General features: G+C 40.4%; 1 protein-coding gene across 1 annotated transcript in view; it reads left to right on the top strand.

The window, feature by feature from the left end:
- LOC148335166 (ras-specific guanine nucleotide-releasing factor 1) overlaps positions 1-26,073 on the top strand; it is a 28,814-nt gene continuing 2,741 nt past the window's right edge. Inside the window, exons 1-26 of the mRNA XM_088298445.1 lie at positions 1-637; positions 6,367-6,473; positions 6,768-6,915; positions 9,702-9,794; positions 9,859-10,112; positions 11,278-11,357; positions 11,434-11,627; positions 12,182-12,291; positions 13,166-13,284; positions 14,619-14,779; positions 15,817-15,880; positions 16,132-16,274; positions 16,385-16,467; positions 17,317-17,565; positions 19,348-19,718; positions 20,840-20,959; positions 22,501-22,671; positions 22,836-22,942; positions 23,486-23,598; positions 23,696-23,756; positions 23,883-23,986; positions 24,075-24,159; positions 25,125-25,322; positions 25,391-25,470; positions 25,558-25,675; positions 25,764-25,832. Of these exons, the coding sequence (XP_088154571.1) occupies positions 362-637; positions 6,367-6,473; positions 6,768-6,915; positions 9,702-9,794; positions 9,859-10,112; positions 11,278-11,357; positions 11,434-11,627; positions 12,182-12,291; positions 13,166-13,284; positions 14,619-14,779; positions 15,817-15,880; positions 16,132-16,274; positions 16,385-16,467; positions 17,317-17,565; positions 19,348-19,718; positions 20,840-20,959; positions 22,501-22,671; positions 22,836-22,942; positions 23,486-23,598; positions 23,696-23,756; positions 23,883-23,986; positions 24,075-24,159; positions 25,125-25,322; positions 25,391-25,470; positions 25,558-25,675; positions 25,764-25,832 (3,678 nt within the window). The 5' untranslated portion in view covers positions 1-361. The remainder of the gene's footprint in view (positions 638-6,366; positions 6,474-6,767; positions 6,916-9,701; positions 9,795-9,858; positions 10,113-11,277; positions 11,358-11,433; positions 11,628-12,181; positions 12,292-13,165; positions 13,285-14,618; positions 14,780-15,816; positions 15,881-16,131; positions 16,275-16,384; positions 16,468-17,316; positions 17,566-19,347; positions 19,719-20,839; positions 20,960-22,500; positions 22,672-22,835; positions 22,943-23,485; positions 23,599-23,695; positions 23,757-23,882; positions 23,987-24,074; positions 24,160-25,124; positions 25,323-25,390; positions 25,471-25,557; positions 25,676-25,763; positions 25,833-26,073) is intronic.

Below are 26,073 nucleotides of genomic sequence, written 5' to 3'. Positions count from 1 at the left end.
CCCAAGCATGCGTCATGTGACCTGAGCCAGCTCTGCCTCGCTCAGCAGCCAGCCTGCCTGCCTGCTGCTTTCTGGAGATCTTTTTTTCTTTCTTTCTTTATTTATTTCTTTCTTTCCATGGGAGGAGAGCGCGCAACCTCCTGCCTTCTTCCCCCCCACGCCCCCCCTCCTCATCATCTTGTCTTTCTGTCACCCGCGGACAATGTGGACCTGCGAGGGGTTCTTTTCACAATGCAGCTCTTGCTTTTTCACTTAAAAGTCTTGTCTTTGCGGCTATCTTCTTTTTCCCTCTGCGGGGCCATTGGAGAGATGATGTAAGGACCGTGTAAGCGCGCACGCTGAAGTCTCCTCTCCAGCAAAAATGCAGAAAGGAATACGGCTGAATGACGGTCATGTCACCTACTTGGGGCTTTTGGCGAAGAAGGACGGAACAAGACGCGGGTGCTTGAGCAAGAAGAGCTCGGACAACACCAAATGGCATACCAAGTGGTTCGCGCTTTTGCAAAACATGCTCTTTTATTTCGAGAACGAGTCCAGCTCTCGCCCCTCGGGATTGTACCTGTTGGAGGGATGCATATGCGACAGAGCGCCTTCGCCCAAACCTTCGCTCTCGGCCAAGGAGTGTTTGGAAAAGCAGGTGTGCGCGCAAACACACGCACACGCACACGTGCGCCATAACACACTTGCGTTGATCATTGCGTGATGCCTTGAAACGCGTGTTTTCCTTTTAATGTCCACGCATACACGTGTGTTCTTATTTTGTCACATTCACGATGACCTCAATATAGAAAGGAAAAAGAAGCAGCAGCACGCGGTTGCTGGTTGCTGTCTTGCGCGTTATGTAATCCATGCATAGCATTAATGATGAGGTAACAATATTATCACCTAATGCCAATGCCTGCTGCAGTGTTCTGATTTTTATGCATGCAGCAAGCCAGCGGTTAATTCCTTTTAAAATATGGATATTGGAAATGTAGCCGAAAAAATGGGTGAATATTTCGTGTGATGGTTTCACATTGGTTAGTCACTTTTTTTCGATATAAATAAAATTGACTTCTTTTTTATGGGTGGAGAGATTCCCCTCCAAAAAAGTTGTGGTTGCAACAGAGTCATCGTTGCAACAGTGTCATCGTGTGGTGAAATTGTTTATTGGAGGCAAAAAAGACACAGCAGGGTTCCACTGTTCCGTCAGCTCTGATTTAAGAGCCCCGAGTGGGTTTCCGTTCAATAAATAGGTCATGCGAAATAACACAAACAAATAGCACCACAAAAGCACTTTATTATACATCGTCAGTGTTTTAACTAAACCGTCGGCCTCAACATTGTGGATCACACGTGCTTTGCCTCGATAAATTAACCAGGCCGGGTGGATGCATTTATGTTGTTTTGCTGCAAAATTAAAAAGATAAATATGAAAATGACCCTTCTGGTCTGTGAATAAACGTGTTATGAACATTGACGTGACTAGTAGGATAAGGCTGAGATCCAAAGTCAGTTCTGGCTCTTGTTGAGAACATCTGCCCTGATCCAGCTCAATGCAGCACTCAATTTTGCAATAAATATTACAAAGGTGTACCATATAAACAAGCAAACACCTTTAACGAAGAAATCACCTCCTCTTGTTTTCTTACATTTCTCATGCTCTTATCTTCTACTCCATAGTGCCTGCATTATTTATTCTAGTGGAATTAGCATTCAAGATCAGGGTTTCTATGGTAATGCTTATTTGCATCCTCAAGAATGATGCAGCGGGAAGGATTGGGATCAACTGGAAAGCTCAAGTTGAGTTGCCGCACATCTTTGGGGTGGAATCAGTATTTGATTGATGGCTCCAATTAGATAGCCTCACCACTCAGACGGGTCACAAAACACAACAGAACTTTATCACACAGCAGGATGTGGTGCGACTGCGTTTTTTTCCCACCGAGGACAAAATGGAATAAAACTAGGATCGTGTTACCGAACAATGGCAAGCAGCACATTGTAAGAAGAGTCACAGCAAATTATTTACTCTTCAGCACGGGATATAAGTATGGTAAAAGTATACACGTTTGTAGTAGTAGTGTAAAGACATTTTTTATAGCTAGAGTCAAAAAGTGATGCATCGTTTAAAATCTGAGTATATATATTAAAAGACAATAATAGTAGACATGAGACAGAAAAACACAAAATGTCACTTTTAGGCTATAGTGCTTATTCGTGTAGTTGTAATGCAAACAAATGCTTTTGCTTTTTCTTGAGTATTTTTGTTGAAAAGAAAACTCTGTCACATTGAGCTATATTCTGTTGGATTCTTGTATTTATTTTATCCATGGTATTTATTATTGCTTGATCAATCTATATGTTTTAGTTACTCAGAGAGACTTTCGTCACGTGACTCCATCCATTTCGCCAATCAAACAAAGCCAGGCAATCGCGTGACAACATAGAAAAGAAGTTACAGGAATTCCTTACAGTCTACAAAAGACAATTTCTGCGTCATGCGCTGTTGTATATACCTGCCGAAAAAGTTCTACGTTTCTGCCAGTGTCAAAATTCAATATAATAAAATTATACTGTCTTTATTAATCGCTCCCTAATGAGCCCATATATATATAAATATTAGGGCTGTCAAAATTAAAGTGTTAACTGTGGAGATTAATTTTGAAATACTCAGTTTTATTTACTTAGAAAATCATTTTCATTCTTTTCAAAGCCAAATCAAATACTGTACGATATAAGCTGTAGATCTTTAGCACATCATCTCACAACAAAGCACCCTCCTCAAATTACCACTGGGTCTTGCAAACCAACACTGGGGTGTGGTGCTTGTGGGCACAACTAAATGTACTGTATACGTTTTGAGAATTGTAATCAAGGATCAAAGAAAGCTATTAGATCAGTCTTTGAAATAAAATGTATATCATATTTGGTGATTTTTTTCATGAATTCCAAGATATTATTCAAGTAAATAAATGTTACAAGCTTCACAAAAATAGTAGTTGAAAAATGTGATTAATCGCAATTAATTATGGATTTATGGAGTTACAAAATGTTTTATATATATATATATATATATATATATATATATATATATATATATATATATATATATATATATATATATATATATATATATATATAGTAATTATTTGGAGCACTACTTTTACCTTTTTGGGTCAGATAACCGTACTCTTATCTGAGTCCAATTTTTGGCTGCTCTACCCACCTCTGCTCACTTCACCTCATTAGGTACGCCTACACAATCTAAAGGAAGCTGCCTTCCAAAGATAATAATTGTCTCCTTTAACAGGTATTATTAATTTAATGATGGGTTTTTTTGGGGAATTGAGCTTGTGATCAGGCACTGGTGTAGATTTGCACTGTTTCTATAGCTAAGTGTTGATAGAAAGATGAGGTAACCAAAATATTACAAAGGAGAAAAACTCCCAGTATGATCTGGTATAGTTCGCCATCACTGGAAAGAAATAAATTATCTGCTGAAATAGAGAATTATTATCTTTGTAAAGGCAGACTTTTAAACACAACTCTTGTATTGAATATCATCGGATTCTACAATTATTATACTTACGTTTTTTTCACATCATTCCGACTTCTTGTTATGGCTTTTGACCCACAACGAGGGGGGAGATTTTAACTATCAAATACATCTGAGGACGCATTTACTTCTTCGTCTTTCTTTCCGACCCCATTTCTTCCTGTTTGACCCTTTTTTGTTTACCGTCATCTCCATTTTATTTGTAACCAAAACCCTTTCCGAAACAAAATCTTCACTATATGTCTATTTCTCTTTAATTTATTACAACCAAGTTTTTCATCAGTTTATTGACCAATAAGATCCAATGCAGGGGTAATTATATAACATTCTGAGGTGCTAACACATTTCCACGGTTTCACAGCTATCACTGAGGGCAACCATAACTGTAGCGTGGCCCAGAATGACACACTCTAGCATTCGTAAACCCTTTGAATTCGATATCATCTCCTGTCACACATCCTCGACTCTTGAGGACCTGTAATGATTTGAAAGATGCATGACTCAGCCGTAAACACGAAACAGGTAGCAGACAGCGTGTTTTGGCGTTACCTCTCACCAGACACTTTGGAAGATGAACCATGAGTGGGGAAAAAGTACAGCAACATGCGCGACTCTCTGCCAGAAATAGGTCCTCTTTAACACTAGGATGAATAACTAATGAAAGTGAAGCTGGAGGAGCAGTCAGCCATGAATAACGATCAGTCGCAGGTTGATAGGCGCCTGTTGAACATGTGCGGGCCAAAGATTAGAGGAGATGACACCTTCACTTGACGCTGTCAGAAACATGGCTGACCCTGAAAAGCCTTGCCGAGTTTTCTGGCAATAAACACCGGAGTGTCGCTCCAATTGAAAAAAGATTAGGTCGACTGAATAATGCGTACGTGGAAAACGGCTCAATGTGCGGATCATAACCATTTCCAATTAGTTGCTGCTGCTGCTATACAGCGAGAAAGCAAGTGCGCTCGTCAAGACTCGGGTGACACCACAAAACGCAACAACAGCCCGACCGTTCACGTCAAGCCGAGTTGCTAGGAAACAGGTATCGTACAGTTACATAATTGGCCGTGGCTCCAGCCTCCATGTCTTATGGCATTTCCTCCTGGGATCTAAGAGACATCCCAGGAATGGAGCTGGGGGAGGCTTCCCTCGCTGAGCTCTATCCATCCATTGCACGAGTGGGCGATGATGAAGAAGAAGATGTGGCTTCCCCGGGCCCCCGTGTGCTTCTAAATCTGCTCCATAACGCGTGCGGCAGCCAGAGTACCAAAGCAAACGCGAAGACATAAGCAGCTTTAATCAAGACACTCTTGGAAGAGCTTCAGCGACAGCGCAGGCAACAAACTGAAGGCCTGACCCGCCACATCATTTTTATGTGCCCCACTAAAACATGTTGAGTGTATTTCTTGCTAAATGCATTCCTCAGAATGACAGAAATTGCATTATTTTTTATAAATAAAAATGATAAGATAAATCAATGTCACACCATTTTCTCGCAAAATCAAGTTTATATGCGTGGTAGATTGCCCAAAATTAAATGTAGTTTCTGATTGCCCATTTTTGTCTCACTATGAATAGTTAAGAAATAAAAAATAAAAATGTAATTATAGGCATAAAAAGGAGCCATAAAGGAATGATTTTTCAAAAGTTCATTTGAGTAATAACCTATTGTCAATTTTAACACGTATGACAAGTGTTTTTTTTAACACTGATAATCCTACTTTTAACTTTACCTTGAGATACAAACTTATATCTCAAGTCACCGCTGTAGTTGTTCAGTGAACGACCACAAATGGTAACCGCGAAACCTATCTTTTGTTGTTTTTTTAAGTCCAGCCGAAGCAATATCTTAAAAAAAAAATCACTTTGGCACCTTAGTTTAATAGAACTATGTTGACGTAAATTGAGGAGCTCTGTGGCATCTAGATGCCAAGGAGCTACAATATCATGAAGTGAGTTAAGTAACTCATTTAGAAAAAAGTAGCTCATTGACACCATCATGTGACATCTTGGTGCGGAAAAAAAACTGTGTTGAAGCAAGTTTCATTTAGATAAAAGTAATGCTTTGCTGCCATCTTTTGGAATGAATTGGTAATTTTTTTCCAGGTGGGAATTAAAATGCACTAATTTAAATATTTTAGGCCGGTCCCCGTCAAACTTTTTTTATATGCTACAATTGCCCATGAGCGGCATGATGGAAATGCAGTTATCACGTCGGCCTCACAGTTCTGAGGTTGTTGAGTTTAAAAGCGGAATCCGGACTTTTTTTTCAGGCTTCCTCTTACATTCCATGACTAGCATGTTTGTTGAAGACTCTAAACTTGTACTCAAGTGTCAATGACAAAGTGAAATGTTGTTTATTTATCATTAGTGTTGGGCGGAAACCACCTATATCCAAATTTGGTCAATTTGATGTTTTTTTCACAAATCTATTTCTAGTTTCCTCAGTCCCAACGTGGGTCTGTTATTTTAAAATAGGATTATTTTTAAAATGGCTAGGTCTCTCTGAAAAGTGCAGGGATTCCGTCCAACACGAGCGATATGTGCCCTGTGATTGGCTGGCACCCAGGCCAAAGTATAGCCTAAAGCGTTATAGATGATGGATGACGGAATTTTCCATGACTTATGATTTCAAAATAAATTGCTATGAACAATAAACAATGGCGGGTTACCCCCCACCTCGCCCTCCACCATTGCGAGTTTCAGGTTAGTGGTCCTGCTATTTTATAGATTTTTTTTTTGGTGCAATTTATATAACTTCCCAATTATATAACTTTTGTTCACGCCATCAGTCATTTAACCAGTCAACCCCTTTGGTCTTCTTATTGCAGTATTATTTCACCGTGAGTTTTACTCAAGAAAACCAAAAGGCCCTGGAGTTACGCACAGAAGATGTGAAGGATTGCGATGAATGGGTGGCCGCCATATCACACGCCAGGTAAAGAAAAAGTAACAAAAAAAAAGGACGTCAGTGAAATGTACAGTTAGAAATTCTCAGCAGAGGGTAAGTAATATTTGACTGATGTGCTCAGTCTGTAGTGGGGTGGCGTTGCCATGGTTACGTCGGCAAAGAGATGGAAGAAAGTGCTTTGTTCACAAGAAATTCTGATTGCTTTGATTTGAGCCGCAACACTCGGGATGTGAAAGCCGTCGCTAGAGTGACGGTACGTTCCTTCTGCTTGTGTGTGTGTGTGCGTGTGTGCGTGCGTTTGTGCGCGCGTGTATCTAACAGTTACAGAAACTTGGCCACCGAGCACGAGACCCTCATGCAGAAGTATCTTCATCTGCTTCAAATTGTGGAGACGGAGAAAACGGTTGCTAAGCAACTTCGACAACAGATAGAAGACGGGGAAATCGAGATTGAAAGGCTCAAATCGGAGGTAAAAGTCAACTAATTTCTTCCCTCCCTCGACCCTGTTTTCGTGCTGAGTGCAAATCTAGTGAAAATCGCAGTCTAAATGTTCGCATGAGTGGAATTTTCTTTCTTATGGTATTTTGCTTGGCTTGGCACAGGTAGAATTGGTCATAATGGGTGCGAGTGCACCATTGTGGGATGGAAATTGTTTTTTCCCTGACTAATCCTTCGGGATTGCCGCGTTTGACATTGCAGTAACAAAAATAGTCCTGCAGGGGTCAGCAAAAGACATTGGGAGGTAAACTGCAAGATCATCCCTTGTGGATGATTTAGTCTGCCTAGTTTTGGAGACAAATGAAGTAATCTCCCGTGAAAATCATATTAAAAAATGATTAACTCACTAATCTATGTAACGAGTTGCTTGCTTGTTAGGACGACGTTTTCCATCAAACGGGCCCCCATGTCGAGCTCTGGTAAGCAAGGCCTCTGCTTGCTACGAGGCTAGGCCTCAATGCTAATGTGCTACAATAAACTGTTTTAGCTTAACTATGTCTTGATAAAGATATTGTTTGAATCCTATCGAGTTCTAAAAGTGTTAAACAACATTTTGTTAAGTTGTATCACATTTTATTGTGATAAAATCAGTAGAAGAGGTTGCTAATGTAACCCTCGTTGATGGTGGTGGAACTCAATCTCCTGCCCTCTGCGTTGTGTTGGTTGAAATTATTGATGGATGCTCGACACGTTTACTTTCGTCTGCATAAACACACGGCATGCGTTAGCCAGCCCCGGATGGCCTTATCGGCACGCTATGGAATAAATTGTTAAATTCGCATCTCTGGCTAATTGTCTATTAGCAAGTGCACAGTGGTACCGGTGAATCGAATCAATATTTATTTCCATATGCAAACTTGCATGAAAATGTTATCATTTAATTCCCCAAAATTCACTTGCAGTTCAACTTTCAACATTTCCCAAACTCCCCCAGCTAAATTTTTCATTTTGAGAATGTTTCTGTCTTTGCTGGTTCTTTCACTTGTATCAGTCTCAGTTGGCCAAGTAGAAGACTTTGTTGTATTGCTTCGAAAATGACACGCTTCATTTAGTGCATTGCTTCTCCTTCCAATTTCCCTCTGCTCTTGCCAGCTAACCAAATACAAACTCACTCATTAATAATTGGAAAAAAAATGCTTTGGATTATGCTGATGGTTGAATTTGCTGTCCAGTGCGAGACATACAGGCTGGTGCATGTCGGTTGGGCCGCTGTGCTCAGCTCTACACTTTGCATGTCCTCTCAACAACAATGCCTCCAACAGGGCTGCCTTCCCCATTCTTCACATCAAATAGTCATTTTGCTTTCATGTGCTAATGTGACGCCTGTGAAATGGAATTAGGAGAGGGGAATATGCATGAACACTGTTTTATATTGCATCTCGTCAATGAAATGCAACGGCAATTAGCTCCCCTTCGCTGGGCTACAAAGCAAATGGAGACACTTAGCATCAAACAGTTCACAGCAGCTCCAGTCTATGTTTTTACCACTTGGAACATAATGCATTTAAACCGAGGTGGCACAAGTACTTACGCTCTGTACTTGGGCCGAAATACAGAGACCTGTGTCAAATATACTCTGGTAAAAGAAGAAGTACTATGTGAACTGAGTAAAAGTAAAAAAAACAATTAAATGTATTTAAACAGGATAGAAAACGTTGACATACAGCCTTGTTCAAATGGCAGACTTTTGTGATCTGAAAAAAAATGAGACTAAGATAAATAATTTCAAAATGTTTGCCACCACTAATCTGGCCCCCAACCTGTATCCCTCAATTAAATTTGAAAAAAAATCTTTTTCAAGAGGGCTTACTAAAAACAACTAAAATAGTGATGTTGCACAGGTTTACACCCCCCTCTATTAACTGCAAATTGTTTTCAGCTGTTCTAGTAGGCTTTTCCTGATACTTTCACGGAAGTAGGATGTTCTTTTGGTGACGAGCATTGTTGTGTTTATGCCAAACATGCCTTTTGCAATTATAGTCCAGAGGTTTTTTTGCCCTAATTCCAGAAGATGTATTTGTTGCAACCACAACACTGCTCATCACCACAAGAACATCATACCAACAATGAAGCATCGTGGTAGCAGCAAAACAATTTGGCACTAGATTTTTTTTTAGCTGAAACTGGGGACTTAGACAAGGCGCAGTGAATTATGAGCAGTTCCAGTCAGTGTTAGCACAAACGGCTTCTGTTAGAATGCCAACTAAAACAGCTTTACCTAGTTATAAGATTGCATGCATTATTTTTTTTTTTTGGGTGGTCCTCTCAAAATGAGGAAAGCAATGTCAGTTGAGTTGTACAAGTAGGTTATGATAGGTGAAAAACGGTCTTAAATTATTGCTGCTCTCATTTTGTTATAAGACAAAAGCTTGTCATTTTAATATTACAACCTTTTCTATCCACAAAGTCGACAGTAACCAGTTTGGATGACTTTGCACAACAACAACAAAAATATCTCGGCACCCAAAGCAATTTCCATTTTCCATTAACTTTCATAGTGATCACACTGGGAAGAAATTTGCTCATTCTTTGATGCCCTCTTAATTCTTAAGTACAGTAGCAAAGTAATGTTACTTTATTAATTCTCACTACTGCATTTTAAATGACCAATGTGACTACACATGGATGCAGCGCTGCAAATTGGTTGAGCCAAAATGGTTTTGTTTTCCAAAGTGGTGATCACTTGTCCCCACTGTATTGAAATGATAGCAAATGAGAAGTATTTAACGTTAAACTATTGGTGTTTCCCCTTGACAGATCTCAGGGCTGCTAAAAGATAACGAGAAGATCCACGCCAGTCCCACGGCGGCCCCGACTGAGGATGACTCAGAAATCAAGAAGATCAAAAAGGTAAAGCACTTTTTTGCGCCATCTTGGAAATGGGAAACGACCTTATGCTTTTTTGCGGCTGCAGGTCCAGAGCTTCCTGCGCGGCTGGATCTGCAGGAGGAAGTGGAAGACCATCATCCAGGATTACATCCGCTCGCCGCACGCCGAGAGCATGAGGAAGAGGAACCAGGTAGTGTTCAGCATGTTGGACTCGGAGGCCGAGTACGTGCAGCAGCTGCACATCCTGGTCAACAACTTCCTGAGGCCGCTCCGCATGGCCGCCAGCTCCAAGAAGCCGCCCATCACCCACGATGACGTCAGCAGTATATTCCTCAACAGGTTTGAATCTACCATAATATAAAAGTGTCACTTTTACATTGAACGACTGAAAACAACTTTTTAATGTATCGAAATGTGCCTCATGTGCCATGATATGGACTTACAATCACTGTTACAATCACGCAAACTTTATTCTTAGAATGAACGTCATCGTTTTATATTTATGGATATAGTGATTGTCATTGGATGGTCACCTTAAAGATCTTTTTGTACCCTTTACACTTGATTTGAAGAACTAGGGCTCATACATGCACCTCAAAAAGAAATATTGGAGTCTACTTATTTACCAGTACAGAGTTATTATGCGATACATCGAATCCGAATCCGAATCAGCTTTACTTGTCTCGGGCATATGAGCGCCACTCGTATTACAGTAACAAGCAACTACGATAAACAAAGACGTGACATATATTTAAGTATTGAAAGTCTTTCCGTAATGTTGGAAAACATTTACAAAGTATCACTATAGAGTTTGAGTCAACTGTTTTGGGAGTTAATAGCGAGAGGGAAGAAGCTCTTTGAACGTCTGCTGGTTTTGGTGCGGATGGTTCGATAGCACCTACCTGAGGGGAGGAGCTAGAAGAGGCGGTGGCCAGGATTTGGGGGTTTCCGGAGAATTTTCTGTTCTCTTGTCTTGGTTCTTGAAGTGTGCAAGTCCTCAAGAGTGGGTAGGGGAGTACTGATGATTTTTTTCCGCAGTCCTGTCCGTTCTGTCCTGACAGAATGTAATTCCTACAAACTTGAGGTCTCCACGGTTGACACAGAGCAGTTGGACAATGTGAACTGCTGCTGTGGCGAAGGTGTTTGAAGTCCACGATCAACTCTACAGTCTTGAGTGTTCAAGATATTATGAGAGCTTTTATCTTGAGAGATGTAAATGTACATAAATTTGTTATAATTGACTACATACATGTAAGTATTCATTTGCCTCTTCCTCACCCTTCAGACAAATATTGGACATTCATCTTGCACACTAATCTGCATGCACCCCTCATTGGCCTAATGGAAATCCACCCACACGCTCATCGGAGCACATTCACGCTCACAAGCAGCCCGTCTCAATCAGCACTGCTGTACAACTTCACAGGATGTTGGAAAACTGACCAAAATTGCTTGCGTGATGAGAATCTGATTTAATATATTTTTTTCCCTTTTTTTTTTGCAGTGAAACTATCATGTTTCTACATCAGATCTTCTACCAGGGGTTAAAAGCCAGAATAGCCAGCTGGCCAACATTGGTGCTGGGTAAGGACTACATTTAGCTTTAACATGAATGTATCAAGATCATGCATCACAGTACTAACTCAAACTACCTGGCCAGCCGACCTGTTCGACATCCTGCTGCCTATGCTGAACATCTACCAGGAGTTTGTGAGGAATCACCAGTACAGCCTCCAGATCCTGGCTCACTGCAAGCAGAACCGAGACTTTGATAAGCTGCTGAAGCAGTACGAGGCCAAGCCCGACTGCGAGGAGAGAACTCTGGAGACCTTCCTAACCTACCCCATGTTCCAGGTGAGCACTTATATTTACATTTTTTTCACTTAATCATTACCCATCCATAATTATCCTAGTGATAAACCTCACATTATTAGTCAACCAAAGTCAGCAGTCTAGAAAATGAATGGATGGCGGGATATTATTCAAAATGTATTTTTGTTGTTATTTTTACTTTTATCACATAATAATCTAGACAGATTAAAGACAGGATGCCTTCTTGTGGCACACCTGATCACCAACCTAAACAGCGGGACATTGTCTGTTTTGGCCCGCGGTTCCCCCATGGTGTTGTTCATGCCTATAAAAAGCTGTTGTTTTTGGAGCGCAGGCTACAATAATGGCTCCTTGCTGGCAAGATATGCACTTTCCCGACAGTCCACTCTGCTGGGGCCTATGCTGCCGGCTGTGCTGCGTTGATAATAAATTTTTGCTGATGAGCGGAGATTGCGCTCACCTCTGATCCGCCTCTCATTAATGTGTGTGCACGTTTGCATCTCTGTATTCTAGTGCGTGTGCATTTGCACGTTAGCTGTAATAGCTGCGTGACTCCCCCCTGTTGTTGTGTGCAGATTCCCCGCTACATCCTTACACTTCATGAACTTCTTGCCCACACGCCCCATGAACACATAGAGAGGAACAGCCTGGACTACGCCAAATCAAAGCTGGAAGAGCTTTCCAGGTAAAATAAATGTAATCGCCATTGACATTTTATAGGGAGTATACATCTTCAATTATGAAAAAAAAAAATGAAAATAATGAGACACGTCTAATTCAAAAGGCCTTTATGGTACCAGGGACCATATTTAGTTACTGAACATGTGTTGGAAGTTGACCTGGCATGCCTTAGACTACATCATTTCTCACCTCCAGCAAAAAAAAGGAAATAATGCACTATTTATTCACTGTGCATGAAGTAAAAACTTTGAGTAACTTCCACCAACAGGCCAGGCTAAACATACTCGAGTCTAAATTAATTACTTCAACTTACTTCCTTGATACCAATTTAAAAAATTCCATTAGACAGGGGCTTTGGTGCCGTCTTGTTGCATCTTGGATACTATAGAAGGAGGACAAAGTGTGAACCATGAATAGAGAGGGGATCACCGGAGCTCTATTCAAACATCGAAGCATTTATTATAAAGAATTATTAAACACAGATACTGAAGGTCTACCTCATTTCTGTTTTAAAATTATTTTTTATTTTTTCTTATGTAATATCTGGATGTGCTGAATTATGGCTCATTGTTAGCAGTAAGGAAAAATCATCAGTTCAGACTGTGTAGTGAATCCTTGTAATATGCGAGTTGCCCTTTTTAAAATGAAGTACTGAAATAAATTAAGATATATTAAGTAATCTCAATAATTTGATTTATTGAAATTCACATACATATAGTAGGACCTCTCTATGGTCCAACTTCAGAGGTTTTTCTGAATTAATGGACAAAAAAATACCTAATACACTTTCTGATGTCTCGTAGAATATTATAAGAAGCAACGGTCGAACACTTGTGTTCACATTTTTAAAAGTTGAAAGCAGTCATTCTTTTCCTCAGAATCATGCACGACGAAGTGAGCGAGACAGAGAACATCCGGAAGAACCTGGCCATCGAGCGCATGATCGTGGAAGGCTGCGAGATCCTCCTGGACACCAGCCAGACGTTTGTAAGACAAGGTAATAGTCCTAACAAACTCATTTTACAGGGAGTTGAAATAGTGTCGAGGACAGTCTTTAATTAGATAGCACTACTTGAGGCAAACTGATAATGAATCTGCGAAATATAAGGTGTGCCCAAAAAGGAGAAAAAATACAAACGTGGCCAATCCATCTAAAGTGACTTAGAAGAAAAAGTACTGAATACAGCTGAGATAAAAAATAAAAATAAAACAAACATTTCACTAGATTTTGCTTGAGCTCAATTACACCAACGGTTTGCTTTTTCTTTGTCCTTTTGTAACTTGTCAATGAGACACTGATTCCAAAAGAAGGACCATGCTCGAGATTGTGAAGCTTGAGAGACAGTAAATTCATAATTAGTGCATTTGACTGCTGATATTGACTTATAGCTAGGTGGCCATCGATAGATCAACGATAGTGCCAGAAAGTGTTTTATTGTTTTAAAAATATTAAAAGCATTAACGATTTCTGTGGTACGACACACCCACAAATTGAAAAATGTTAAATTTGAGAGTGGCAATGCAGTGACGTCAGAGGGCGCACCTAGTTAGAGTGAGGCTGGCTGAGTGATTGCAGAACAGAGAAAGACAGCAATAGATTAACCAGCAGAAAACGAATCGCTGTTCCTTCCTGTAGGCCACGACACAAGCACATCCAAATATGGGCAAACTTACACCGGGAAGGGTTTTTCAGGCTACCCTGTGGCGAACGCCAAGAAAAACATGTGTAGTGTGAAAAGATATTCCGGCTTAAGAATTTGAGGCTGTTTTTTACTGAAGCTCATGTTGTCAGCTGCTCATGCTTGCTTCTAGCTAGCTGGTCGTTAACTTGCTATTTGTTTGTTGTTATTTTTTTCATTTTTTACTGTTATTGTCCATTTGTTTTATTAGCGTGGAATTCTTTTAACAATTATGGGGCAGTTTGGAATGTTAAAACCAGATATAAGAGACAGTAAATTTGAGGCTGTGTCTTTAACTGCTGACATTAGCTGCTTATGGCAGATGCTAGCACGCTAACGTCAAGTTGGCTAGCTCCTATACCTTTTATACCCTCCTCATTTGTCATTCCAATTAAGCCTTTAAAGAATGCTTTATTATTTTAACATACTAAAATTGTAGTGATTTTCTTTTTATTCCACATTTGTATGTTAAAATTGTATTAAATTATTTTTAATGAAATTATTTTTAATGATGGTGACAGTTATGTATAAAAAAAATCCAATCAAATTGGAGAATTTATTTCAACCTTCAAGATTCCACGACATACTTCTTTATATTTACATACAGTGTATGTATCTCCTGTTTCTTTTTGTGTCTCTATTGCACTTTCAGGCTCTCTCATCCAGGTGCCGTTGAGCGAGAAGGGCAAGATCACCCGTGGGCGTCTGGGCTCTCTGTCTTTGAAGAAGGAAGGGGAAAGACAGTGCTTTCTCTTCTCTAAGCATCTAATCATCTGCACCAGAGGGTCTGGGGGAAAGCTTCATCTCACCAAGGTGGGCTCAAGCTGCTGACCAAGCTTCTCTCAGTATCTCAACTGTCCCATGAGTTTGAATTGCGCGGATTATGGGACATCAGAGGGAAGGCGACAAGGTTGGGCAACTTTTATCAGCATTCGTGACCTCTGGAGAGGCACGAGCGGCACCTCCCATGCTCACTGAGGCTCGTTGTTCATGTTTGAAGGCGCAGACGCTTGATGTCACTTTGAATTGGGCAGCAAAGTGGAGCTGTCTATTACTTTACATTGCTCAACATGAAAGGGGATGTTTGATGTTTGGGTGACTAAAATGAGGCCACAAAACTCCCATCTTTAAATAATAATGCTTATTTAACTTTTATTCACACGGTCAAAGAGTTATACATTTGTCTTTTTTCTTCATTTTACATACAACAATTGTGGATATCCTTGTGCTGTCTCACATTGACAACTCTACAGGAGTTAAAAAAATACCAGCTTGTTTGAGTTCCCAGGGACAGCTTCCTTCAAGTTTTATTATATATTGTATTGCTATTGCATACTCATGTCAACATAATACGGCGTAAAAATACTCTCAATTTAACACTGGCATTGATTAAGATGGACATGAAGATGGCAGCAGCCGAGTACTTTAAAGTCTGCAATCACATGAAGCTCCCATCGTGCAAAAAGCCTTTGAAGCATCACGAAAGCTAACGTCTGCCCTACAATATCTTCACAAAGTGGTCCAAAGCCACGAGTGATACAATAAATAAAAAATGAGTGAACTAACCCCACCTATTAAGTGGATATGACGGAATCCTTGTCATCTACAACAAAACAATCAGACGTTAAATAGAGGCGACAATTACGCCACACAGCTTCCGCAGAATGAGGAAACTGAAGTAGTTTTGCCGCACCTGTGAATCAATATTTATCTAATAACGGGACAAAAAATTGATAAAATGAAACACAAATCACAATCACTTGATGTGCTGATTATTAACGTGTAAAGATCACAGAGACTACTGAGGCTGGCATGAGGAAAGATACTAAATGTACTCTGTGTGTTCGCAGAATGGCGTTGTCTCCCTCATTGACTGCACTCTTATGGAGGACCCTGAGGGGACTGATGATGAGTGTGAGTGTATTGTTCATAACAGAGCATTGCACCTTGCAGGAATGTAATAATATGGAGCCGGTTTTATCAAACATAATGAAAAATTATTAAATATATATTACATCATTGTTCAAACCGCATAAGAGCAAATCTTTGTATTATAATAAAAACATAATTTATGCACATTGTATTCCTAAGCATGACGCAAGTGTGCTTTTTCTGTTGAATGACATGAATGAATTCATATTGTAGAGTATTTTCCTTGTCCTCAGCCAAATCAGACAAAGGCGGCCAGGACATGGAGCACCTGGACTTCAAGATTGTGGTGGAGCCAAAGGACAGTCAATCGTTTACAGTCATCTTGGTGGCTTCCTCCAGGCAGGAGAAGTCAGCATGGACCAGTGACATCAGCCAGGCACGTCGCCATGCGTCACTTTGCAGCTTTTTTCCCCCTTTTTCTTTTTAGTAATGCTCTTGTGTGGCCTTGACTGTTATGTTGACTGCACTCCGCTGTGTGTCTCACAGTGCATTGACAACATCCGCTGCAATGGGCTCATGATGAACGCCTTTGAGGACAACTCCAAAGTCACCGTCCCACAGATGATCAAGTAAGCTGTTCCAATGCCACAAACAAACAAAAAAATATATATGTCTAAACCTTTATATAGCGACAATATTATTACCTTTCTTCAAATTTGTATCGTAGTGAAAAATTATTCCACTGGAGACAGAGACACTTTAATTTTATTGTATTTTTTTTAGTTTTTTTTTATATGCCACTTCCTTTTACTATGAATTGAAGTTTAGCCCAGCTTTGACTTTGGGTGACAGGCTGGCAAACCTTGGACTGGTTGCCAGCCAATTACAGTTTAGTTTGAATTTATTTGTTATCTAATTGCATATAATTTATTTTTTTTCACTAAATTCATTTTCTAAAATGTATGCTTTTTATTTTTTTTTTTATTTCTGTTTATTCCAAATTCTCTGTCACAGCATTTAAATAATAGCAAGCTTTCAAGGCTTGTTTAACACATTTAACACTGACTAACCATTTTTGAAAATATGCATTTATCATGATTAAATTGCAAAGTGACATTTTATATCCCTTACGCCAACATTAAACCTGACCCCAACCCCCAAACTAAGAGCTCAAATACTTTTATAAACACACTCACATGCAAAATCAGTTGACATACACCAATCTTATATAATTTGAACCAAAGTGTATTCAGGATCAGAAGTAGTAATATCAAAGCAAGTTTTATTCAAATCTGATCCAGCACATCTCGGAGCGATGAATATTCAATATGATATGCCTCTGTCATATCTAATCAGGTTGTTAGGAATGTTTGTTGTGCTTGTGTGGGGTTTCATTACTTTTTTTTTTCAAATCCATAATTTCTGGATAAAAAATTTTGTCTTATCAAATCACGTCCATATTGTCTTCTTCCGCGCAGGTCCGACTCGAGTCTGTACTGCGACGATGTGGACATCCGCTTCAGCAAGATGATGAACTCCTGCAAGGTGCTGCAGATCCGCTATGCCAGCGTGGAACGTCTCCTGGAGAGGCTGACCGACCTTCGCTTCCTCTCCATCGATTTCCTCAACACGTTCCTGCACTCCTATCGCGTGTTCACCACTGCTGATGTGGTGCTGGATAAACTCATCACCATCTACAAGAAGCCCATCAGCGCAATCCCTGCTCGGTGAGTCAGGCTACTTTAACTCGCTGGATTATTGAGAGCTTTGCTGAATGGCAAAACGAGTCATATTCGTTATGTTCAACATCCTTCTCAATCTAATCAGAAATTGTGGTGGAGTGGGGCTAATGTGGCTCATAGGAGGTTAATGATTATACTTTTCCAAGCGGGAATATATGCAAAAAAAAAAAGTTAAGTGTAGAAAAGAGGAACTATTGAGCATCACCTGATTCACATGGATGAATAAAGGACCAATGCAGGACCATAAAACTTTTTTATTTTTCCATTGGAATGCAAAGAATCCGTCGTAATGCAGACCTAATAAAATTCACATACGTAAGGGCTACCTCAACGATGAGTTCATATACAGTACAGTTCATCAATTGCCCTAACTATGCCTAATTCTAACCTTAACGCTGAGTAGGGCCCTTTGGACAATGTTGCCAATAATTCCGGTTGGTAAATTGCGGAGTTTGCCACAGTTCTGATCATTGCATAGGAAATTATAAAAAAGGACCAGATAGCTTAAATGTTTTTGGGAAAAAAAACATCTGAACATAAGTACTTTTTATGGAATTCAGTTTAATTTCTAACATGCACTATAAACAGCAGAGACCTTCAAGAATATTTTCTTCTTTTCATTGAATTTTAGAAATGTATTGGAAATTGCATTAGTCTGTCAATGTACCCTCAGGAATCATTTTTAGTAAATGTTATTTATTTATTTTTTAATTACTATACTTGAATATTTTTGTTGCCATACATCAGTAATACAACGAAAACAAGTGGAGTGGATATCTACTTTGTAAATCGACTTGTCATGTCTCAAAAAGTTCTACTTACGCCCCTAAAGTTTTAGGATAGGGACTATTGTGCTCCTAGTAAAAAAGAAAAAAAAAAGGTCATCTGAGCCCTGCTTTATTTCGTATTTAGGGGGGAATGTTTGAATGTCATTATCAAAGTCTTAGGTTGTATTGTGTTTATGCATTAGAAAAAGAAAACCAAAACATGGTAAAAAAAATAGCAGGTTTTTGTAGCAATTTTATAAGTCCTAATATTAGCTAATTGAATGCCGATTCATTGGTCTAGCCCTAATATGAAGTCACAAAAGTGTGTGCCAATCAATCTATAATGAAGAGTATATCAAGCAAAGCGAACAGAGTGTGTGCAAATATGTGTGTGTTTTCCGTGGTCAAAGACAATAATTGGGCCCGGTCTCTCGGCTGTCTGGAAGTGTCTCAACTGGTCTCCGTCGCGCTATGGCAACCAAGCTCACTGCTGCAGGACCCCACCCTCACCTCCCTCCCATCTCTCCTCATTGCAAAAAACTCAGTGGTGTGAAATATTGATGGAACGTTGCGGTGGGGCTAACTCCACTCTCCGCAGGCCCGAGGCAGAAGCCCCCCGCTGCGGGGTTATGATCAGCTGCAGCTTCCCTTTGCCCACGCCCTGCAGCATTGCCCACCCCACGGCACTTGTCATGTCACTGTGAGACACCTACACTCGACTGCTTGTGTCAGCGGCGGCCATGCGCACTATCATTCGCTGTGCTATTTATGGGAACCCATGAGGTTGCCAGGAGGGTGGCAGAGAGTGGGAGTTTTTTTTTTTTTTTTTCCTGCAACACCGCAGCCTGCACTGTATGTTGCTCTGAATCGACCAGACATGGACGCAAATAGACTGGGTTTGCATACATAATTTAGGAGGGATGCGTATTTAGCAAAGCTCCTCAGACATATTCCTCAATCGTGAATTTCAATGAATTGCATATATGTGGCTGTGATGCAGGTCCCTGGAGTTGTTCTTTGCAAGCAGTCAGAATAACAAACTCCTATACGGAGAGCCACCAAGCTCCCCCAGGGCCAGCAGGAAGTTCTCCTCTCCTCCTCCCTTGGCCATCGCCAAGAACTCATCGCCGAACCGGCGACGCAAGCTCTCCCTCAACATCCCTATCATCACCGGGGGCAAAGCTCTCGACCTGGCTGCCCTGAGCTGCTCCTCCAATGGCTATGCAAGCATGTACTCCTCCATGTCCCCGTTCAGCAAGACCACCTTGGACATCAACAAACTCTATGTGTCCAGCCCGATTACCAGCAAAATACCAGATGAAGGCGAGGACAAGAAAGACAAGACGGAGGAGACATCAGTGTGCAAACAAGGTAAGTTGGCCTCAGCAGTGGTGCGTGTGCTGGGTCGGCACAAACAGCAGAATTACTGGCCTACATTTGCAACCAAAATTTAAATATTCCTTTGTGAAATGTAATAATTTATTTCCCATTCCCTTCATTTTGGAGCATTTCTCCTGGTTGTAATGCTTCCAGTAAGTCTAAGTGAATGTTGGAAAGCATTTTCCAATCAGATTTCCAACTCTGTGTTCCAAACTTGCAATGTTAAACTACTAATCTGCCCAGGGCCTTCGAAATCAAGTAGTGCCAGCGTTTTTCTTATATTATCAGAGCGCGTCTATGTATCATTAAGCCTTTATTAATTTGAGGAGCAACGTTCTAATTTTGAGGGGCAATGTTTTTGTAGGTTAATTCCAGCGAAATGAAGAAAGTTTTTTTTAAAAAACAAGATGAATAAAAGAAATAAAATAATTGTTTTTCTCTTGTATGTAATAAAGTGTTTTTATTTCTTAAATTTACATAATGCATAGCAGGAAACTGTATTTTCTTGTCCAGAAATATTTTGAGTGCAGCAATTTCAATTACATATGTAAATTTCAGTTCTACAGTAATGTAATTTTGAGAAAATTTCTTGTCCAGACCTCAAAAGTGAAAATCATAACTCAGTACTCTCTTCTGGGTCCCGACACTTATTAATTCGCCAGCTATTTTGCTCTTCAAAGGTGGATGTTCTGCACTATAACACAGCTACAGCCATGCAGACTTCTGTGAAAGGTGTACTCTATAACCCAAACACTTAATTTCGTAGTTAAACAGTTATGTGGCAATTTTAGGTTAGCTTAGCAATTAGTATGGCTTCTCCATCTTTCCTCGTCATCCCTTCGTGAGGATTATACTTATCGCCTCCATAGAAGCAGTGATTACTGACTTTGGAGCAACTCCATAGGTTTTGTTCGACAAGTTTTGATGAGGCACAAAATGCAAATTTTGCTTCATGAACTGCGAAGCAAAACCGCTTGTTTTGAGCCTTGAGTATGGTTTCTATAATTGCAGGGTGGGTTAAATACGTCCCCATTGAACTACCAGGTATCTAACCAACATGAAAATCTCTCTGAAGTCCACTTTTGTGACTTTATTGTCATGCTGTGGTGCAGATCTCTCCGTGCGGGAAGAAAGTGACAATGATCAAAACCAGAGTGATGACGCCGACCCGGAAGCCTCGCCTACAAAGTCGCCAACCACCCCGAAAAACATCAAATGCAAAAATTCCTCAGGTACATTTTGTTCCGTTGAGTGCTGTGACGTCATTACGCCAAGGCAGTGTGTTATACAAACGCATATAGCCCACCCCAACTCACCCTCAGCAGCATCGAGCTTTCAGGACATAAATAGAATCCAAAGAGCCGCAACGTTTTGCTGTTTGGGATTGAGTGGTTGAACCGAATTTGATTAATCTTCTTTGTGCGAAAGCATGCACAAAAGAGACGTGGCACTGTGTCAAAAGCTTAGGTAACAAGTCGACGGTTAGGAACATGCAGGGGAAGCCAGTGTTGGCTTGAGTAGGTGTCAGGGAAACTTGTGTCATAGCAACTACATTGAGAGCGTGTTTTCCCTTTCCACCCACGGATAATGAGGCTGTTTCACTGCAGCCAAGATTATCTGTGCCTCCTAAATCTCACGGCCACATTGCAGGGGGAGGGAAAAATGCCTTTAGAAGCAAAAGCCCTCCCTGGAATCAAGTGAAATGGCCCTCACGGTGTAGGACTTCTCGCCTCTTATGATGTGTCTATGTTCTCGGGATTTAAATAGCAGACTGCAGAATCTGTTGATTCCTCTGTTATGCTGATATTTGGTGGCTATATTTAGCTGCTTCCATCTTGAATACCAAAGCCTGCTGGAGAGGAGAGGCTAGAGGACAGTTGCATTGGTCTGTGGAGCCCCATAGTGGAGACTTTGGGAAGAACTGGCAGCCAATACTGCAGCAAGAACAGAAATACTTTCCCTTTACCCAAAAGGTTTCTGTACCGCTTCTCCTGTTCAGAGTAAAAAAAGAAAAGCATACTACTCACCCTGAACTGCTCATCAGACAATCACAGGACATATACTGTATAGAAATAGACTAAAACAACCTTTCACACTCGCCACTGAGTGGAAAATGAACCCACGCTGCTTGCATGGAAGCCAGGAAAATGAAGCATTACACCATCAGTGACCATAGATATTGTTCGGAATTAAATTTAAAAACAAAATACATAAAAATGTCAAATATATGCATAAACTATGCGTTCTATAATTATAGGCACCTCTGGATTATTTTTTTTCGCTCATGCTGAAAATTGCACAAATGGTTCACCATACACTGAACCAAGCTCCTCCTATTGCCATCTCAGTCCCCAGACCTCAACCCTATTGAGAACCTGTGAACGGAGCTAAAGAGGAGGGCGCAGCGGAGAGGACCCTTCCAATAGGCACTTATGCAATGAATTAAAATCACAAGTGCTAATAATTGAGGCACACATGATTTAATGAAAAATAATTCTTTCTTAATGTGACTTTTTTCCACTCTGATATATGTACACAGCTTTTATTTCTCTGCAATTATGCACAGTTTTAATTTTAACCTGTGCATAATGTTTTATTGACAAACAATAATATCAAATATACTGTAATTGTTGTCATAAAATCACATTTTTGATGAACATGTGGTCCTGTTTGGAAGTGGTGTACTTTATTTAGAAATGTTTGAGTCCAGTACCGTCAAAGTCAAGTACATAACTGAAGAATTGATGCAAACGTGTTTTGAATCCTGTTTCAGAGTTCTCGCTGTTCTCCTACAACAACGGCATGGTGATGTCCTCATGTCGAGAGTTGGACAACAACCGCAGTGCTCTGTCTGCTGCCTCCGCCTTTGCCATTGCTACAGCCGGAGCAAATGAGGGCACTCCCACCAAGGAGAAATATCGAAGGATGTCCCTCGCCAGCACAGGTGCACTTCCACCATTTGTTCCAAAAGCACCATTCGTGTCTTGTATTAGTCAATGGGGTGGCACAATACACACACTTCCACTGTCAAAATATCCTTGAGAATGTAAACTGTCAAACCCTCCATAAAGGAATGCTGTTGCTTGTCTCTTCAAATATTCCATACAGGATTCCCAACAGATCAGAGGAATGGCGACAAAGAGTTTGTGATCAGACGAGCAGCAACCAACAGAGTTCTGAATGTTCTCAGACACTGGGTCTCCAAACACTCGCCGGTAAATACAACTTTTTGAGCTTGGATGCTAAATATTCAATTCATTCTTTCAAATGGGACTCATTTGAGTGCCGGAATCCAATGCTGGAGAGGATCGTGTTACCAACATCATCAAGCCATGTAACAGCAATCACAATTAGCATACACTGATGCATATGTTACAAAACTATCATATAAATCAGGATTTCCCAAATATTCTCAACTCATGACAGGAATGAAAAACGCCCTTCATTCTGCTTCATGAGGAATACATTTTACTCAGACAATTAGCAACTGGATAAGAACTGATTTGGGATGCTGATTCAAATTTTGCAATCACTGGTATGCAGCAAATGCACACATACGCCCAAACCCTTACAGTTTCAAACTCCATCTTTAATCCATGCTGTTGCAAATAGAGTAGTATACATTTCCAGACACATGCTTTTAGATAAATAAGAGAAACAAAAACTCCAAATCCCAAAAATAGGTATAAAAGTTCCTGATATAATAAAGTTAAAAATGATTCCTTTAATTCTATTCGTATCTGTCTTTGTTCTTTCAGGACTTTGAGAGCAACAATGAGTTGAAAACAAAGGTTATCGCCTTCCTCGAGGAAGTGATGCATGATCCTGAGTTGCTAACTCAAGAGAGAAAAGCAGCTGCCAATATCATCAGGTGTGTCATTGAATTCCCACACTAATATTTATTCTATAAGGCCACAGTCACCATCTTAGATTATTTTAACGTCTGCATTTTTTTTTTGTGATGTCAGAACTCTAACTCAGGATGATCATGGTGACAATCAAATTGCTCTTGAAGACGTCACACAGCTGGTAAGGCATGTTAGTTACATGAGTTCAGTTTTTTCCGAGGTAGATATTGGCGATGGCGGGGAGTTGGAGTTTCTTGCCCAACTGCACAAGCTTCCAACTTGATCATAAGGGCTTTGATCCATTCAGGTGGGTTCAAGGAAGGCCGACCCCTTCGAGAATCACTCAGCCTTGGAGGTTGCAGAGCAACTGACCCTGCTGGACCATCTGGTCTTTAAGGTCATCCCATATGAGTGAGTGTAAATGACTTGTCTTGATTCATTTTGTTAGAAAGTAAAAAAAAAAAAAGTTTTCTAAAAGAAATGCTACTTTTCTTGAAAGGGAATTTTTTGGTCAAGGCTGGATGAAGAATGACAAGAATGAGAAGACACCCTACATTATGAGGACCACAAAGCACTTCAACGATGTATGTCACGTTTGAGTCATGACAGTTTTGAGAATACAGTGAATTTTAAACACATGGAAACCACCACCTCCCAAAAATACAAGCATAATATGTACGGTATAGAATTTCTGTCAAGTGTACAGTATTGGGAGGTGTTGTGTGCTGTGACTATATCTAAATGGGTTTCATTGTCATGTGTAGAGTTGACACCATGTTTTCAATCTAACGGCCACATAACTCATTCTCATAACCAGGAGTGTTATCTTCTTCTCAATCGCCAAGACCTTCCTTTGTCGTTTACGCTAAATACCAGTCGCTTTTAAAGATGCAGCATGCTTGGAGGCTATCGTAGTGCTTTAAGCGCAATGAAGTGTTCTATATTCTATATGTGTTACCAGCAGCCAACCAGGAAATGAAAATAACTCTAGACTGCTCAAATGAGGAAAAAGCTGAAAAGGAAAAACAGACTAGTTTTCTTTTCAATACAATCACAATAACTCTGTTTTTGTTGTCTTAGAAAATGTTTTGCCTCTCATCTGTGCAGGCTTGTTCAGATCAAAATCAACCTCTTGAATTGTTGAAACACCTGTATGCCAAAAGTGCTTGTGTTTTTTATTTGTGAGAGGCTAAATGTTGTCTATTTGGAAGGGATGAAAGGATGACATTGTAGAGTAGTGATGGGAAATGTGTGGCATTTTGTTTCTTGACCTTAAAGGGGAAGTCAAGTCGAAGATGTTCTTTGCAAAAATATGCTCTATGTGCCCCCACTAGTCCAAAAATGGTATTATGATTAATATTGCTTTGAGAATAAATGTAGCGGCATGGTGTATTGGTTAAAAATGCCTCAGAAGTTTCTTAAAGTCTTGATATGACAGTGTTGTTTTGTCCGCATTTCACAAAACGAATCTGCAATATATTAGTGCTGCGGTAGATGAACCCCGTTAGAGCACTGTAAACCTTTCTTCTCTGGTCTTTTCTTCTGCCAGATAAGCAACCTTATCGCCACAGAGATCCTGCGCTCAGACGACGTGGTCACCCGAGTGGCGGTCATTGAGAAATGGGTGGCTGTGGCGGACATTTGCCGCTGTCTCCATAACTACAACGCCGTGCTCGAGATCACCTCATCCCTCAACCGAAGTTCTGTCTTCCGTCTCAAAAAGACCTGGCTGAAGGTGTCCAAGCAGGTGTGTAACAACACTAGACACGCAACTGTGTATGTTTTTGTTAAATGGCAAAGCGTATGTTCCTGCAGACAAAAGCGCTGATTGACAAGCTGCAAAAGCTGGTGTCTTCGGAGGGGAGGTTCAAAAACCTGAGAGAGGCTCTGAAGAAGTGAGTCAGGCTTTTGATTGACTCGTTTTTATGTTTTTAAAAAGTGTCTTTGCAAAGACATGATGTTTTTTTTTTTCTCCCCTCCAGCTGTGATCCCCCATGTGTGCCCTATCTGGGCATGTACCTCACAGACCTGGCCTTCATCGAGGAGGGAACGCCAAACTACACCGAAGACAATTTGGTTAACTTTTCCAAGATGAGGATGGTGAGATGCCCCGCTGCTGTTCACGTCTTCTTGCTTTTTGCATTGGTTTTTACTAACTAATGAATATTTTGATTCTACTCATTTTCAGATTTCACACATCATCAGAGAAATCCGACAGTTTCAGCAAACGGCATACAAGCTTGATCTTCAACCCAAGGTTAGACAAGTTGTTGTCAAGTTATCTTTTGAGATTTACCAAATATACACAGACATGAGATGTATTTTTTTTTTTATACTATCAATCGCTGGGAGTACAAATCACCTGTGCCTTTTGCTGCTGTCATTAGCTATCATCCTTGTTGTGGCTGCATGCACACATGACATGAGGATTACTTAATCTTCTGTTACTTCTTCTTCTGCTTCTTCTTCCATTTCTTCAACTTCTTTTTGGTGGTCGA

The sequence above is a fragment of the Idiotropiscis lumnitzeri genome, chromosome 6, assembly GCF_059441095.1.
Source record: "Idiotropiscis lumnitzeri isolate Australia: NSW breed Sydney's pygmy pipehorse chromosome 6, RoL_Ilum_1.0, whole genome shotgun sequence".
Classification (NCBI taxonomy): domain Eukaryota; kingdom Metazoa; phylum Chordata; class Actinopteri; order Syngnathiformes; family Syngnathidae; genus Idiotropiscis; species Idiotropiscis lumnitzeri.
Note: the sequence above shows the minus strand (reverse complement) of the source record. Positions and strands in the feature narration are given on the sequence as shown.